At 35.5% G+C, this 17,447-nt stretch overlaps 1 protein-coding gene across 1 annotated transcript in view; it reads right to left on the bottom strand.

The window, feature by feature from the left end:
• The window catches only part of ANKAR (ankyrin and armadillo repeat containing), a 510,409-nt gene that overhangs the window by 370,034 nt on the left and 122,928 nt on the right, over positions 1 to 17,447 (bottom strand). The window contains exon 10 of the mRNA XM_053698605.1: positions 15,736 to 15,980. Within this exon, the coding sequence (XP_053554580.1) occupies positions 15,736 to 15,980 (245 nt within the window). The remainder of the gene's footprint in view (positions 1 to 15,735; positions 15,981 to 17,447) is intronic.

Here is a 17,447-nt window from a genome sequence, read left to right as displayed (position 1 = left end):
GACCCCGCCGCAACTCTTATAAATGTATTAACCCCTAAACCGCCGCAACCTATATTATACCTAGTAACCCCTATCCTGCCCCCTATACCGCCGCCCTCTATAATAAAGTTATTAACCCCTATCCTGCTGATCCCGCACCTCGCCGCAACTAAATAAATAGTTTAACCCCTAAACCGCCGCTCCCGGACCCTAACGCAACCTATATTAAATTTATTAACCCCTAATCTGCCCCCCTACACCGTCGCCACCTATAATACATTTATTAACCCCTATCCTGCCCCCCACTACACCGCCGCCACTGTAATAAATTTATTAACCCCTAAACCTAAGTCTAACACTAACCCTAACACCCTCCTAACTTAAATATTAATTAAATAAATCTAAATAATATTTCTATTATTAACTAAATTAATCCTATTTAAAACTAAATACTTACCTTTAAAATAAACCCTAATATAGCTACAATATAAATAATAATTATATTGTAGCTATCTTAGGATTTATTTTTATTTTATAGGTAACTTTCAATTTATTTTAACTAGGTACAATAGCTATTAAATAGTTATTAACTATTTAATAGCTACCTAGCTAAAATAAAGAGAAATTTACCTGTAAAATAAAAACTAACCTAAGTTACAATTACACCTAACACTACACTATACTTAAATAAATTATTCCTATTTAAAACTAAATACTTACCTGTAAAATAAACCCTAAGATAGCTACAATGTAATTAATAATTACATTGTAGCTATTTTAGGATTTATTTTTATTTTACAGGTAACTTTGTATTTATTTTAGCTAGTTAGAATAGTTATTAAATAGTTATTAACTATTTAATAACTACCTAGCTAAAATAAATACAAAATTACCTGTAAAATAAATCCTAACCTAAGTTACAATTAAACCTAACACTACACTATCATTAAATAAATTAAATAAATTAAATACAATCAGATTTTTCCTACCTTAATTCCAATTGGCTGATAGAATCCTATCAGCCAATAGGAATTGAAGGGACACCATCTTGGATGACGTCCCTTAAAGGAGCCTTCATTCGTCGGTAGTCCGTCGGGAAAGAAGGATGTTCCGCGTCGGCGGGATGAAGATTGAAGACCCCGCTTGGAAGATGACATCACCCAGATAGAAGACTTCTTCAGCGCCGCTTGGAAGATGACATCGCCCGGATGGAAGACTTCTTCAGCGCCGCCTGGAGGATCACTTCATCGGATGGAAGATTTCTTCAGCGCCCCTTGGAGGATCACTTCTGCCGCTCCGGATCTCCGCTTCAGTTCCATCGGTGGCTCGGCTGAGTGAAGACGACTAAAGGTAGGATGATCTTCAGGGGATTAGTGTTAGGTTATTTTAAGGGGGGTTTGGGTTAGATTAGGGGTATGTGGGTGGTGAGTTTTAATGTTGGGGGGGTTGTATTTTTCTTTTACAGGCAAAAGAGCAGTTTTCTTTGGGGCATGCCCCACAAAAGGCCCTTTTAAGGGCTGGTAAGGTAAAAGAGCTTTGAACTTTTTTAATGTAGAATAGGGTAGGGAATTTTTTTATTTTGGGGGGCTTTGTTATTTTATTAGGGGGCTTAGATTAGGTGTAATTAGCTTAACATTGTTGTAATATTTTTTAAATGTTTGTAACCTATTTTTTTATTTTTTGTAACTTAGCTTTTTTTATTTTTTGTACTTTAGTTAGTTTATGTAATTGTATTTAATTGTAGTTATTTGTATTTAATTTATTTAATGATAGTGTAGTGTTAGGTTTAATTGTAACTTAGGTTAGGATTTATTTTACAGGTAATTTTGTATTTCTTTTAGCTAGGTAGTTATTAAATAGTTAATAACTATTTAATAACTATTCTAACTAGCTAAAATAAATACAAAGTTACCTGTAAAATAAAAATAAATCCTAAAATAGCTACAATGTAATTATTAATTACTTTGTAGCTATCTTAGGGTTTATTTTACAGGTAAGTATTTAGTTTTAAATAGGAATAATTTATTAAAGTATAGTGTAGTGTTAGGTGTAATTGTAACTTAGGTTAGTTTTTATTTTACAGGTAAATTTCTCTTTATTTTAGCTAGGTAGCTATTAAATAGTTAATAACTATTTAATAGCTATTGTACCTAGTTAAAATAAATTGAAAGTTACCTATAAAATAAAAATAAATCCTAAGATAGCTACAATATAATTATTATTTATATTGTAGCTATATTAGGGTTTATTTTAAAGGTAAGTATTTAGTTTTAAATAGGATTAATTTAGTTAATAATAGAAATATTATTTAGATTTATTTAATTAATATTTAAGTTAGGGGGGTGTTAGGGTTAGTGTTAGACTTAGGTTTAGGGGTTAATAAATTTAATATAGGTTGCGACAGGGTCCGGGAGCGGCAGTTTAGGGGTTAATACATTTTTTATAGTTGCGGCGGGGTCAGGGAGCGGCGGTTTAGGGGTTAATATGTATAGAGTAGCTTGTGGTGGGCTCCGGGAGCGGCGGTTTAGGGGGTAATAACTTTATTTAGCTGCGGCGGTGTAGGGGGGGACAGATTAGGGGTGCTTAGACACGGGGTACATGTTAGGGTGTTATGTGTAGACAGCTCCCATAGGAATCAATGGGATGTCTGGCAGCAGCGAACTTGTAGTTTCGCTATGGTCAGACTCCCATTGATTCCTAAAAACCAGGTACGCTGGGCCGGAAAAGTGCCGAGCGTACCTGCTAGTTTTTTGATAACTAGCAAAAGTAGTCAGTTTGTGCCGCACTTGTGTGCGGAACATCTGGAGTGACGTAAGAATCGATCTGTGTCGGACTGAGTCCAGCAGATCAAAGCTTAAGTCACAAAATTATACTTTTGCCGGTCTCTAGCCTTTGATAACTAAGGCGAATCAGCCTCGCCACAAATACGCTGCGGAATTCAAGCGTATTTGAGGTTGACGGCTTGATAACTAGGCCTCTTAATGTTCTCTCAACACATGAGGAACAAAAAGGAACTGGTGGTTAAATATTAGCATTCAAACATAAAGGACATCTGTTCTGTAACAGAGACTTGGTCCATTTTAACAGAATAAATATAAATAATTAAATAATTAAATTATAAACAATTTAAATAAAGATAAAACTTCACTGTTTCTTTAAATTTTAAAACGAAACTGCTTTATTTTTTGAACAAATACAAAAAACGAAACTGCTTTATTTTACAAGATATTGAGTAATAAAAACATCTTAATAACACCTAAAAAAGCCTCTACACCTCAGCAATAGCTTTGCTGAGGTGCCTATTTAAAAAGAAACTGCTTTATTTTTTAAAACCTGAATCCAAACTGGAGCTGTTTCAGTAATGACAGGCTAACAAATGACAGTTAAACTTGAAAAACGATAAGATGTAGATATCTCTCCACCATACACAGGAAGTGAGAGAATAACAAATGCGCAATAGATACATTTTTACCTCACACAAGCCCCGCCCATTGTGGGCGTGTCAAAAATAACTTCTCAGAAGACATCTTAATGCGAAAACGTTAATAAAACCACCAAAGTGAGTCAAGTTCTCCTCAAGTCCCCAGTGCCTGCAATACTGCCATACATAATCCCCCTTACAACACTAGGAGTAATGTATTAAAAATCCCTGTAAGGGGGGGCGTGTCCGACCATCGCCCAAGATGGCTGCTTTATGATTTTGGCTGCTTGAGGAGAAGATAAAACCACTGTTTACTTCACCTTTTACTACTAATCTAATATTTTTTGGGGGGATTTGGTGTGAGCGAACACCTATGGAGTGGATCTACATTATTTTTATATCAGTTTTCAGCCCAGCAGCCTGAAATAGATGTGGCGGCAGTGGAGGCCTGATCACGGCTTGGAGCTACATCTACCCCCACAGTATCCTGAATATTCAGCACATCCAGTCATTTGTACTGCAGTATGACAAATTAGGGAACATTATAATATTGGACATTGATGGCCACTTCATGTCTTTCCCGGAACAGGGACTTCATTGAGAGATAAAACATAACTAAAGTTACTGAGCTATCATCAGAAGAACAGCAACGAGATTGAAGCACAAAATGGAAATCGTGGTGAACAATCCGTTTCAAGCCTGATCACGCATTTTACTCAACTGTTTGTCAGTGATCTGAGATGGTCATTTGCTTTACTTGGCTATGAGAATGTCTGTGAGCGGTCTATGCGGCAGCCCCAAGACCGACAAGCTGCGGAAGCGCTGCCGGAGGCTAAAACTGTCGCATTTAAATCTATAACTCCCTATAACGCAGCAGCACCACGGTGTCTAATTATTTACCCTGAACAGATGGGAAAGAGACCGCTTCTAAATTTGCGCAAAGCAACCACCCAGTATATAATGGAGCATCAAGATGGCCTGTCTCCTTTGCTATGGACTCATGCTTCCAATGTATCATTCTTTAGGCAGATGAATGGGGGCGAGTGGATATCTGAGAGGTCCATCGATGTATATCCCGTGGGGAATGTACTTACAGCTGGAGTCTGCTGTTCGCCGATGGTTCCCTTATCTACTTCAGCTGTACATGTCATTTGGCCGTGCGAACTCTGGCAGTTGGAACCCGGTGTGGAATATGAGAGATCCGAGATTGGTTAGCAGGGGCAACAGCTAAATAGTCCGTGTCAGCTTCACTGCCTGAGGCAAGCCACCCACAAAACTGTAGTGGGGTAACTTTCACACATTTTGAGGCGACCACTTGGTGAACTTAGCTGTCCAGCCGACCAGGACTCATATCTAGAGTTATATAAATAAACATGGCCTGTTGTTATATTTGAAGCTCCTCATGGTTTGATTGTCAGTAGACATGTGCGGTTCGTTTCGGATTAATTCGGAAATTCGGTAAATTCTGTAAATTCGGAGATTCGGATCGATTCGGATTTCCGAATTAAAATACTTCCGAATCTACCGAATGAATCCGAAATAGCTGCCGTATCTCCGAATAAATCCGAATTAGCTCGGTAAAATTCGGTATTTCCCCATAGGAAACAATGGGAGTTTCGGCTGAAAAAAAACTAACACCGCAGCCCCATTGTTTCCTATGGGGAAACACTAAGTCTGCACCTAACACCCTAACATGTACCCCGAGTCTCTAAACACCCCTAATCTAACACTTATTAACCCCTAATATGCCGCCCCCGCTATCGCTGACACCTGCATTATCTTATTAACCCCTAATTTGCCGACCGAATATCGCCGCCACCTACATTATAGCTATTAACCCCTAATCTGCTGTCCCTAACACCCCCGACCCCTACATTATAGTTATTAACCCCTAATCTGCCCCCCCCACGTCGCCGCAATCTAACTACAAGTATTAACCCCTAATTTGCCGACCGAATATCGCCGCCACCTACATTATAGCTATTAACCCCTAATCTGCTGTCCCTAACACCGCCGACCCCTACATTATAGTTATTAACCCCTAATCTGCCCCCCCAAACGTCGCCGCAATCTAACTACAAGTATTAACCCCTAATCTGCCGACCCGATATCGCCGCCGCCTACATTATAGCTATTAACCCCTAATCTGCTGTCCCTAACACCGCCGACCCCTACATTATAGTTATTAACCCCTAATCTGCCCCCCCCAACGTCGCCGCAATCTAACTACAAGTATTAACCCCTAATCTGCTGACCCGATATCGCCGCCGCCTACATTATAGCTATTAACCCCTAATCTGGTGTCCCTAACACCGCCGACCCCTACATTATAGTTATTAACCCCTAATCTGCCCCCCCCAACGTCGCCGCAATCTAACTACAAGTATTAACCCCTAATCTGCCGACCGCAAATCGCCGCAACTATAATAAATGTATTAACCCCTAAACCGCCGCACTCCCGCCTCGCAAACACTATAATACATTTTATTAACCCCTAATCTGCCCTCCCTAACATCGCCGCCACCTACCTACAATTATTAACCCCTAATCTCCCGCCCCCAACGTCGCCGCTACTATAATAAGGTTATTAACCCCTAAACCTAAGTCTAACCCTAACACTAACACCCCCTAACTTAAATATAATTTAAATAAAACAAAATAAGTTTACTATAGTTAAATAAATGAATCCTATTTAAAACTAAAGACTTACCTGTAAAATAAACCCTAAGATAGCTGCAATATAACTAATAGTTACATTGTAGCTATTTTAGGATTTATTTTTATTTTACAGGCAACTTTGTATTTATTTTAACTAGGTACAATAGTTATTAAATAGTTAATAACTATTTAATAGCTACCTAGTTAAAATAAATACAAATTTACCTGTAAAATAAATCCTAACCTAAGTTACAATTACACCTAACACTACACTATCATTTAATTAATTAAATAAATGAATCATATTTAAAACTAAATACTTACCTGTAAAATAAACCCTAATATAGCTGCAATATAACTAATAGTTACATTGTAGCTATTTTAGCATTTATATTTATTTTACAGGCAACTTTGTATTTATTTTAACTAGGTACAATAGCTATTAAATAGTTATTGACTAATTAATAGCTACCTAGTTAAAATAATTACAAAATTACCTGTAAAATAAATCCTAACCTAAGTTACAATTAAACCTAACACTACACTATCATTAAATAAATTAACTACAAGTACCTACAATTATCTACAATTAAATAAACTAAAGTACAAAAACCCCCCACTAAATTACAAAAAAAAAAACCCACTAAATTACAAAAAATAAAAAAATATTACAAGAATTTTAAACTAATTACACCTAATCTAAGCCCCCTAATAAAATAACAAAGCCCACCAAAATAAAAAAATGCCCTACCCGATACTAAATTACAAAAGTTAACAGCTCTATTACCTTACCAGCCCTGAACAGGGCCCTTTGCGGGGCATGCCCCAAAGAAAACAGCTCTTTTGCCTGTAAAAAAAAAACACAATCCCCCCCCCCACATTACAACCCACCACCCACATACCCCTACTCTAACCCAAACCCCCCTTAAATAAACCTAGCACTACCCCCCTGAAGATCTCCCTACCTTGAGTCGTGTTCACCCAGCCGGGCCGAAGTCTTCATCCGATGGGGCAGAAGAGGACATCCAGACCGGCAGAAGTCTTCATCCAAGCGGGGCAAGAAGAGGTCTTCCATCCATCATACAAGTACCAAAATACAAACAAACACTAAATTACCAAAAATAATAAAATATTACAATAATTTTAAACTAATTACACCTAATCTAAGCCCCCTACTAGCTATTAATATAGCTTCAATATAACTAATAGTTACATTGTAGCTATTTTAGGATTTATATTTATTTTACAGGCAACTTTGTATTTATTTTAACTAGGTACAATAGTTATTAAATAGTTAATAACTATTTAATAACTACCTAGCTAAAATAAATACAAATTTACCTGTAAAATAAATCATAACCTAAGTTACAATTACACCTAACACTACACTATCATTAAATTAACTAAATAAATGAATCCTATATAAAACTAAAGACTTACCTGTAAAATAAACCCTAATATAGCTGCAATATAACTAATAGTTACATTGTAGCTATTTTAGCATTTATATTTATTGTACAGGCAATTATGTATTTATTTTAACTAGATTCAATAGCTATTAAATAGATATTGACTATTTAATAGCTACCTAGTTAAAATAATTACAAAATTACCTGTAAAATAAATCCTAACCTAAGTTACAATTAAACCTAACACTACACTATCATTAAATAAATTAACTACAAGTACCTACAATTAAATACAATTAAAAAAACTAAACTAAAGTACAAAAACCCCCCCACTAAATTACAAAAAATAAAAAAATATTACAAGAATTTTAAACTAATTACACCTAATCTAAGCCCCCTAATAAAATAACAAAGCCCCCCAAAATAAAAAAATGCCCTACCCTATACTAAATTACAAAAGTTAACAGCTCTATTACCTTACCAGCCCTTAAAAGGGCCTTTTGCTGGGGCATGCCCCAAAGAAAACAGCTCTTTTGCCTGTAAAAAAAAAAACACAATACCCCCCCACATTACAACCCACCACCCACATACCCCTACTCTAACCCAAACCCCCCTTAAATAAACCTAACACTACCCCCCTGAAGATCTCCCTACCTTGAGTTGTGTTCACCAAGCCGGGCCGAAGTCTTCATCCGATGGGGCAGAAGAAGACATCCAGACCGGCAGAAGTCTTCATCCAAGCGGGGCAAGAAGAGGTCTTCCATCCATCAGAAAAGTACAAAAAAACAAACAAACACTAAATTAGCAAAAATAATAAAATATTACAATAATTTTAAACTAATTACACCTAATCTAAGCCCCCTACTAGCTATTAATATAGCTACAATATAACTAATAGTTACATTGTAGCTATTTTAGGATTTATATTTATTTTACAGGCAACTTTGTATTTATTTTAACTAGGTACAATAGCTATTAAATAGTTAATAACTATTTAATAACTACCTAGCTAAAACAAATACAAATTTACCTGTAAAATAAACCCTAACCTAAGTTACAATTACACCTAACACTACACTGTCATTAAATTAACTAAATAAATTAATCCTATATAAAACTAAATACTTACCTGTAAAATAAACCCTAATATAGCTACAATATAACTAATAGTTACATTGTAGCTATTTTAGCATTTATATTTATTTTACAGGCAACTTTGTATTTATTTTAACTAGGTACAATAGCTATTAAATAGATATTTACTGTTTAATAGCTACCTAGTTAAAATAATTACAAAATTACCTGTAAAATAAATCCTAACCTAAGTTACTATTAAACCTAACACTACACTATCATTAAATAAATTAACTACAAGTACCTACAATTAAATACAATGAAATAAACTAAACTAAAGTACAAAAACCCCCCCACTAAATTACAAAAAATAAAAAAAATTACAAGAATTTTAAACTAATTACACCTAATCTAAGCCCCCTAATAAAATAACAAAGCCCCCCAAAATAAAAAAATGCCCTACCCTATACTAAATTACAAAAGTAATCAGCTCTATTACCTTACCAGCCCTTAAAAGGGCCTTTTGCGGGGGCATGCCCCAAAGAAAACAGCTCTTTTGCCTGTAAAAAAAAACACAATACCCCCCCACATTACAACCCACCACCCACCTACCCCTACTCTAACCCAAACCCCCCTTAAATAAACCTAACACTACCCCCCTGAAGATCTCTCTACCGTGTCTTCACCCAGCGGGCCGAAGTCTTCATCCGATCGGGCAGAAGAGGACATCCAGACCGGCAAAAGTCTTCATCCAAGCGGGGCAAGAAGAGGTCTTCCATCCATCAGAAGTCTTGATCCAGGCGGCATCTTCTCTGTTCATCCATCCGGAGCGGAGCGGCAGCATCCTGAAGACATCCCACGCAGAGCATCCTCTTCTTTCTTGATCCGACGACTAAGTGACTGTACCTTTAAGTGACGTCATCCAAGATGGCGTCCCTTGAATTCCGATTGGCTGATAAGATTCTATCAGCCAATCGGAATTAAGGTAGGAAAAATCTGATTGGCTGATTCAATCAGCCAATCAGATTCAAGTTCAATCCGATTGGCTGATGGAATCAGCCAATCAGATTGACCTCGCATTCTATTGGCTGTTCCGATCAGCCAATAGAATGCGAGGTCAATCTGATTGGCTGATTGGATCAGCCAATCGGATTGAACTTGAATCTGATTGGCTGATTGAATCAGCCAATCAGATTTTTCCTACCTTAATTCCGATTGGCTGATAGAATCCTATCAGCCAATCGGAATTCAAGGGACGCCATCTTGGATGACGTCACTTAAAGGTACAGTCACTTAGTCGTCGGATCAAGAAAGAAGAGGATGCTCTGCGTGGGATGTCTTCAGGATGCTGCCGCTCCGCTCCGGATGGATGAACAGAGAAGATGCCGCCTGGATCAAGACTTCTGATGGATGGAAGACCTCTTCTTGCCCCGCTTGGATGAAGACTTCTGCCGGTCTGGATGTCCTCTTCTGCCCGATCGGATGAAGACTTCGGCCCGCTGGGTGAAGACACGGTAGAGAGATCTTCAGGGGGGTAGTGTTAGGTTTATTTAAGGGGGGTTTGGGTTAGAGTAGGGGTATGTGGGTGGTGGGTTGTAATGTGGGGGGGGGGGTATTGTGTTTTTTTTTTACAGGCAAAAGAGCTGTTTTCTTTGGGGCATGCCCCCGCAAAAGGCCCTTTTAAGGGCTGGTAAGGTAATAGAGCTGATTACTTTTGTAATTTAGTATAGGGTAGGGCATTTTTTTATTTTGGGGGGCTTTGATATTTTATTAGGGGGCTTAGATTAGGTGTAATTAGTTTAAAATTCTTGTAATTTTTTTTATTTTTTGTAATTTAGTGTTTGTTTTTTTGTACTTTAGTTTAGTTTATTTCATTGTATTTAATTGTAGGTACTTGTAGTTAATTTATTTAATGATAGTGTAGTGTTAGGTTTAATTGTAACTTAGGTTAGGATTTATTTTACAGGTAATTTTGTAATTATTTTAACTAGGTAGCTATTAAACAGTAAATATCTATTTAATAGCTATTGTACCTAGTTAAAATAAATACAAAGTTGCCTGTAAAATAAATATAAATGCTAAAATAGCTACAATGTAACTATTAGTTATATTGTAGCTATATTAGGGTTTATTTTACAGGTAAGTATTTAGTTTTATATAGGATTAATTTATTTAGTTAATTTAATGACAGTGTAGTGTTAGGTGTCATTGTAACTTAGGTTAGGGTTTATTTTACAGGTAAATTTGTATTTATTTTAGCTAGGTAGTTATTATACAAAGTTGCCTGTAAAATAAATATAAATCCTAAAATAGCTACAATGTAACTATTAGTTATATTGTAGCTATATTAATAGCTAGTAGGGGGCTTAGATTAGGTGTAATTAGTTTAAAATTATTGTAATATTTTATTATTTTTGCTAATTTAGTGTTTGTTTTTTTTTTTGTACTTTTCTGATGGATGGAAGACCTCTTCTTGCCCCGCTTGGATGAAGACTTCTGCCGGTCTGGATGTCCTCTTCTGCCCCATCGGATGAAGACTTCGGCCCGGCTTGGTGAGCACGACTCAAGGTAGGGAGATCTTCAGGGGGGTAGTGTTAGGTTTATTTAAGGGGGGTTTGGGTTAGAGTAGGGGTATGTGGGTGTTGGGTTGTAATGTGGGGGGGGGTATTGTGTTTTTTTTTTACAGGCAAAAGAGCTGTTTTCTTTGGGGCATGCCCCAGCAAAAGGCCCTTTTAAGGGCTGGTAAGGTAATAGAGCTCTTAACTTTTGTAATTTAGTATAGGGTAGGGCATTTTATTTTGGGGGGCTTTGTTATTTTATTAGGGGGCTTAGATTAGGTGTAATTAGTTTAAAATTCTTGTAATATTTTTTTATTTTTTGTAATTTAGTGTTTGTTTTTTTTTGTAATTTAGTGGGGGTTTTTTGTACTTTAGTTTATTTAATTGTAGATAATTGTAGGTACTTGTAGTTAATTTATTTAATGATAGTGTAGTGTTAGGTTTAATTGTAACTTAGGTTAGGATTTATTTTACAGGTAATTTTGTAATTATTTTAACTAGGTAGCTATTAATTAGTCAATAACTATTTAATAGCTTTTGTACCTAGTTAAAATAAATACAAAGTTGCCTGTAAAATAAATATAAATGCTAAAAAAGCTACAATGTAACTATTAGTTATATTGCAGCTATATTAGGGTTTATTTTACAGGTAATTATTTAGTTTTAAATAGGATTCATTTATTTAATTAATTTAATGATAGTGTAGTGTTAGGTGTAATTGTAACTTAGGTTAGGATTTATTTTACAGGTAAATTTGTATTTATTTTAGCTAGGTAGTTATTAAATAGTTATTAACTATTTAATAACTATTGTACCTAGTTAAAATAAATACAAAGTTGCCTGTAAAATAAAAATAAATCCTAAAATAGCTACAATGTAACTATTAGTTATATTGTAGCTATATTAGGGTTTATTTTACAGGTAAGTATTTAGTTTTAAATAGGATTAATTTATTTAACTATAGTAAACTTATTTCGTTTTATTTAAATTATATTTAAGTTAGGGGGTGTTAGTGTTAGGGTTAGACTTAGGTTTAGGGGTTAATAACCTTATTATAGTAGTGGCGACGTTGGGGGCGGGAGATTAGGGGTTAATAATTGTAGGTAGGTGGCGGCGATGTTAGGGAGGGCAGATTAGGGGTTAATAAAATGTATTATAGTGTTTGCGAGGCGGGAGTGCAGCGGTTTAGAGGTTAATACATTTATTATAGTGGCGGCGATTTGCGGTCGGCAGATTAGGGGTTAATACTTGTAGTTAGATTGTGGCGACGTTGGGGGGGGGGGCAGATTAGGGGTTAATAACTATAATGTAGGGGTCGGCGGTGTTAGGGACACCAGATTAGGGGTTAATAGCTATAATGTAGGCGGCGGCGATATCGGGTCGGCAGATTAGGGGTTAATACTTGTAGTTAGATTGCGGCGACGTTGGGGGGGGGCAGATTAGGGGTTAATAACTATAATGTAGGGGTCGGCGGTGTTAGGGACAGCAGATTAGGGGTTAATAGCTATAATGTAGGCGGCGGCGATATCGGGTCGGCAGATTAGGGGTTAATACTTGTAGTTAGATTGCGGCGACGTTGGGGGGGGCAGATTAGGGGTTAATAACTATAATGTAGGGGTCGGCGGTGTTAGGGACAGCAGATTAGGGGTTAATAGCTATAATGTAGGTTGCGGCGATATCCGATCTGCAGATTAGGGGTTAAATAATGTTATTATAGGGTTTGCGATGTGGGGGGGCCTCGGTTTAGTGGTTCATAGGTAGTTTATGGGTGTTAGTGACTTAGTGTACTAAAACATACCGAATTTCGGAACCGAATAGAACCGAATTCAGCCGAATCCGAATAAATCCGAAACGAATTTATTCGGATCCGAATAAATCCGAAACGAATTTATTCAAATTTTGCCGAATCCGATTCGATCCGAAATGAAATTCGAAAAGTCCGAATCGATCCGAACCGAAAACTAACCGAATTTTTTAGCCGTGCACATGTCTAATTGTCAGTGAGTAAAGCAGCAGTATATGTTTGTAGTTGTTTGTGAGAGTGCTGTATCATCGGCACGCTAGCATGAGCTTCAGGGAATAATACATGTTAATCTGAGCATACTTGCACATACGAATATACTGGTTTGCAAAGTATTCTTACACAGCTCAGTGACTAAACTTTGGACTTGCTGTATATAGTCTTTCATATTAAAATGTCTTCAGGACGGCTGCTGCTCATCAGACTATGCGAAAGCCGCTAATCTCTATATAGTTCATATATTCATATAAAGTTTTATTATGTTTTATGTATGATTTTGATATGCTGTCTCCTAACAGGTTTAGAGCTTAGAGCACTATTGAGACAGGAATATTTTGAAGTTAATAATAGTTCAGCCGTGACAGTTATTTTTATTTAGTTTACCATATTTAGAGAAATGCTAATGTAATATTATATATTCTCTCTCTTTGCAGATATTATATTTTCAAGTTCTTATACTAATATCTTGGTATTGAAGCATACTAGAGAGTGTATAGTAATTTCTATTCTTTTGATGTATTTGCCTTTAACATATCACTGTTTGGCCAATTGATTTTTATATGTGCTTCCTAACTACTATTGATATCTAATTATTAATATGCTTCATCTGTTCATGGATATGGAGCCTATACCCAAATGGCAGGACCTAAATGTGAGAAATGGAGACATATAATGTTTATCCCCTAGTACTTTTGTGCTGATGCCTTCAAACTCTATGTTTTACTAGCACAGGCCACAATATATTTCACTATTATTGTGGTAGTAACAGTTTCATGACCTTTTCCTGGGCTACTCTCATTTTAACCACATTGCTCACCTGTTCATTAGTTTCACTCTTAACATAGTTCCAATTTTTTTTTTTTGTAGCAATTAAATTAATAAGTGCCCTTAAGTTATAACTAACGTTATCACTCCACGTAGTTGGCTTTTATATCCCTACGAGGATTCGATAGATTAAACACAGACTCCTCATACACCTGAGGGTGTTGTTGCAAATATATATTTAAATATGCCATAATAAACCAATAATAGTCCATTATATCTCCTGATGTTAAAGGCTTCATGCCCTATCGCCCAATTAGTCTTTGCTTGCCCCCTTTCATAGTACTCCTACACTTAAAAAGTGACCAGAGCCTTATTTTGCTGTTTTTCTTGAAATTACCTGTCTTTATTGTTATACTTTTATTCATGCATAGGTGTCTCAGTTATGTTCCTAATCATACTCATAGTTTTTATATGACATGATCCAAAAGTTATTATTTCTATTCTTAGACTATATATGGCCTATATGAGATATTTCTATACTATATTCAACATATGTCATGAAAGCTACTATCCAAAAGTTATTATTTCTATACTTAGACTATAGATAGCCTATATGAGATATTTCTATATTATATTCAACATATGCCATGAAAGCTACTTCTAATATTGGCTATTATGTTTATTGCTTTCAGAATCAAAGAATAAGTTGAAAATGTGAGGTTATTCTTTAACATATTTTGCATAACTGTGATGAAACAGATATGTTTGTTTATTGTGATAATTTGATGAGAATGTTCTTTGCTTTGGTATACTTGACACTTGTGAAATCATTTGTCTGTTATTTTACACATTTAACCTCAATAAAAAATATTTAAAAAAAAAAAAAAAAAAAAAATCCCTGTAAGGGAAATAGTAAAGTGCCATGTATTTTCCTTAAAGCTGCTTAAGAAAATAAATTAGCACTTACCTCAATAATCTGCCTGGCAGCAAGGCAGCTCAATAGGTTTGGAGAGGTCCTTTCCCTCACATTAACCTGTGGAAAATAATAATAAGAGCAGCAACATTTATTTAAATATGAGGGAGGCGCAGTGAGAATTATGTCCCACAAGTTCCCTTTGCTTAAAAGCCACCAATGCTCTACTGAAGAGACTAAAATGGACTACAGCTACACCCTGGAGTAAAAACAGCACATACTAGTACTGCAAATAAAATAATAAACTCTTGATTGAAGAATCTTTTCAGACACCAAACTTTACCACTTCCTTACACTAACGTAGGCAAAGAGAATGACTGGGGTTGGATAGAAGGGAGGTGATATTTAACAGCTTTGCTGTGGTGCTCTTTGCCGCCTCCTGCTGGCCAGGAGGTGAATATTCCAATATTAATAATTAGATAATCCGTTGACTCATCGTGTCATTAGAAAGAAATAACATAAAAAAGTCCCTCTCTCGTGTAGCCCTAGGTAGTGAGAAATCTGCTTGCCCTAAATTCCCCCACCCTCAATAATTTTAACTCATATTTACCTTGTATATTTCTCATAGCTCCTTTGATACATTGAAGGCTTATGTACTCCCATTAGACAACCAAAGATCACTGATTTGTAATAATGCAATAAAAAAATGTTTGCCGAGGATATGAGTGGGAAAGAATCATGTTGTTGCTCTAGGCACAGGCCTAGAAAAAATATGCTACAAGGGGCAAATATAAAGACTGCTAAGGTTGCTGCAGTCTAAATGCCTTTTTGAAAATCATATGGATGCTAATTCTACTTTTAACTAAACATTGTTGATGTCAAAAAGCATGACCAATCACAGACAGATATGTTATTTCTTTAATTTAACTAAAACTTACCATTTCTGCTATTACACATTGATTACTATCCACTTGGGCAATGTCGGACAAAATAACAGAACATCGAGATTGTAGCTCAGGCTGCTGGGAACTTAGTAATGTAATAAGGATGGGAACAGCTCCTGACTCAACAAGGGCCCTTGAAATTTGTACATGATAGGAGATGTTGCTTAAAATCCCTGAAGCCAGGCACTCCAAAGTCACTTTGCCACTGCTTAAGAGTTTCACAAGACAGGGGATACTTCCTATATTTAGGAAGAAGAAGACATTGCAATCAAAAAATATCTGCACACTTGTAAGGAATGGGAAACTTTTCATGATTTCATATACAAATAATGAATCAATAGTCAATGTATTAGCAGTTTATATTACACCTCTTCTTGTTAGAGAACACCTATACACAGTATGCATACATATATTTAGTATATATACATATTCAGCACTTATATTTCCCTTTAAGAGAAATGTATTTATGGAAAGTTACACATGTATTAAACTGTTCTATTCACACTATCTTGTTCTCAAAGCAATGTGCTTATCTGAAGGAGAAGGGAGGTCACATTCCTATGCAAGGCACTGGTGTGAGAATTATTTAGATAATAAACACGTAACAAAAAAGTTTCACATATGTGTGTACAGATGTATTTATATGTGTATATATGTATTTACAGACAAATATACACAAACACATAAATACCTATGTACACACATATATACATATATATAAGTGCATTGGAGCCCTTTGCAGATAAGCAGATGAAAACATGTAAAAGAATATTTATGCAATATTAATTTTTAATAAAGTGTTATACGGTGTATTTACTGTAAATATTTCACATTCCAATGTTCTTCACATAGGGGAATATGTTCTGAGTATTTATAAATAGATATTCCTCTCTCTCTCTCTCTCTCTCTCTCTCTCTCTCTCTCTATATATATATATATATATATATATATATATATATATATATATATATATATCTGTATATAGCTATACCTATATCATCTATATATATGTATAAATATATATTCTACCAAAATACCATCAGATATATGCAGAAATATGTATTTATGAATAAATATAACATATTCTGCTATGTGAAGAATATTGGAATGTTTAATAACGCTCTACTTGCAATCTGACACTTTATAGGAAAAGCCATTTGGAGTTTAATTTAAGATTCTTGTTATTATACTATATATTTCACATTTTGCCCTATGTACTTTATATGAATTTCTTACAAATAAAGGATGCTACTTTATTTTACTGTAACCTGTTCCTGAAAGCTATTTATTTAAGAGGGATCCTCGGGCACTACAGAACCATAAAGGTTTTAGGCCATGATTTTGATTTACATAAATAATTATTTTTGAGACATTTACAAAGTGGCTCCATTAAAATAAAAAGCAATTTCTAAAGGGAAAATTTAAAGAGATGTTGATATTACAACTCGTTTTCTTCAGCGTCTCAGAAAATTAATGAAAACAGAATTTTGTGAATTGCGTAATAAAAAAAATTTACCCTAAAAGAAAAAAAGAGAGAACTGATACGTAACTCAGAAACAACATTTTTCTATGACAATATCATAATAATAATAATAATTGGATACTTGTATAGCGCACAACCTCGAACTTAAAGGGACATAATACTCATCTGCTAAATCACTTGAAACTGATGCAGTTTAATTGTAAAAAGCTGACAGGAAAATATC

Source organism: Bombina bombina, chromosome 1 (assembly GCF_027579735.1).
Source record: "Bombina bombina isolate aBomBom1 chromosome 1, aBomBom1.pri, whole genome shotgun sequence".
NCBI lineage: Eukaryota > Metazoa > Chordata > Amphibia > Anura > Bombinatoridae > Bombina > Bombina bombina.
Note: the sequence above shows the minus strand (reverse complement) of the source record. Positions and strands in the feature narration are given on the sequence as shown.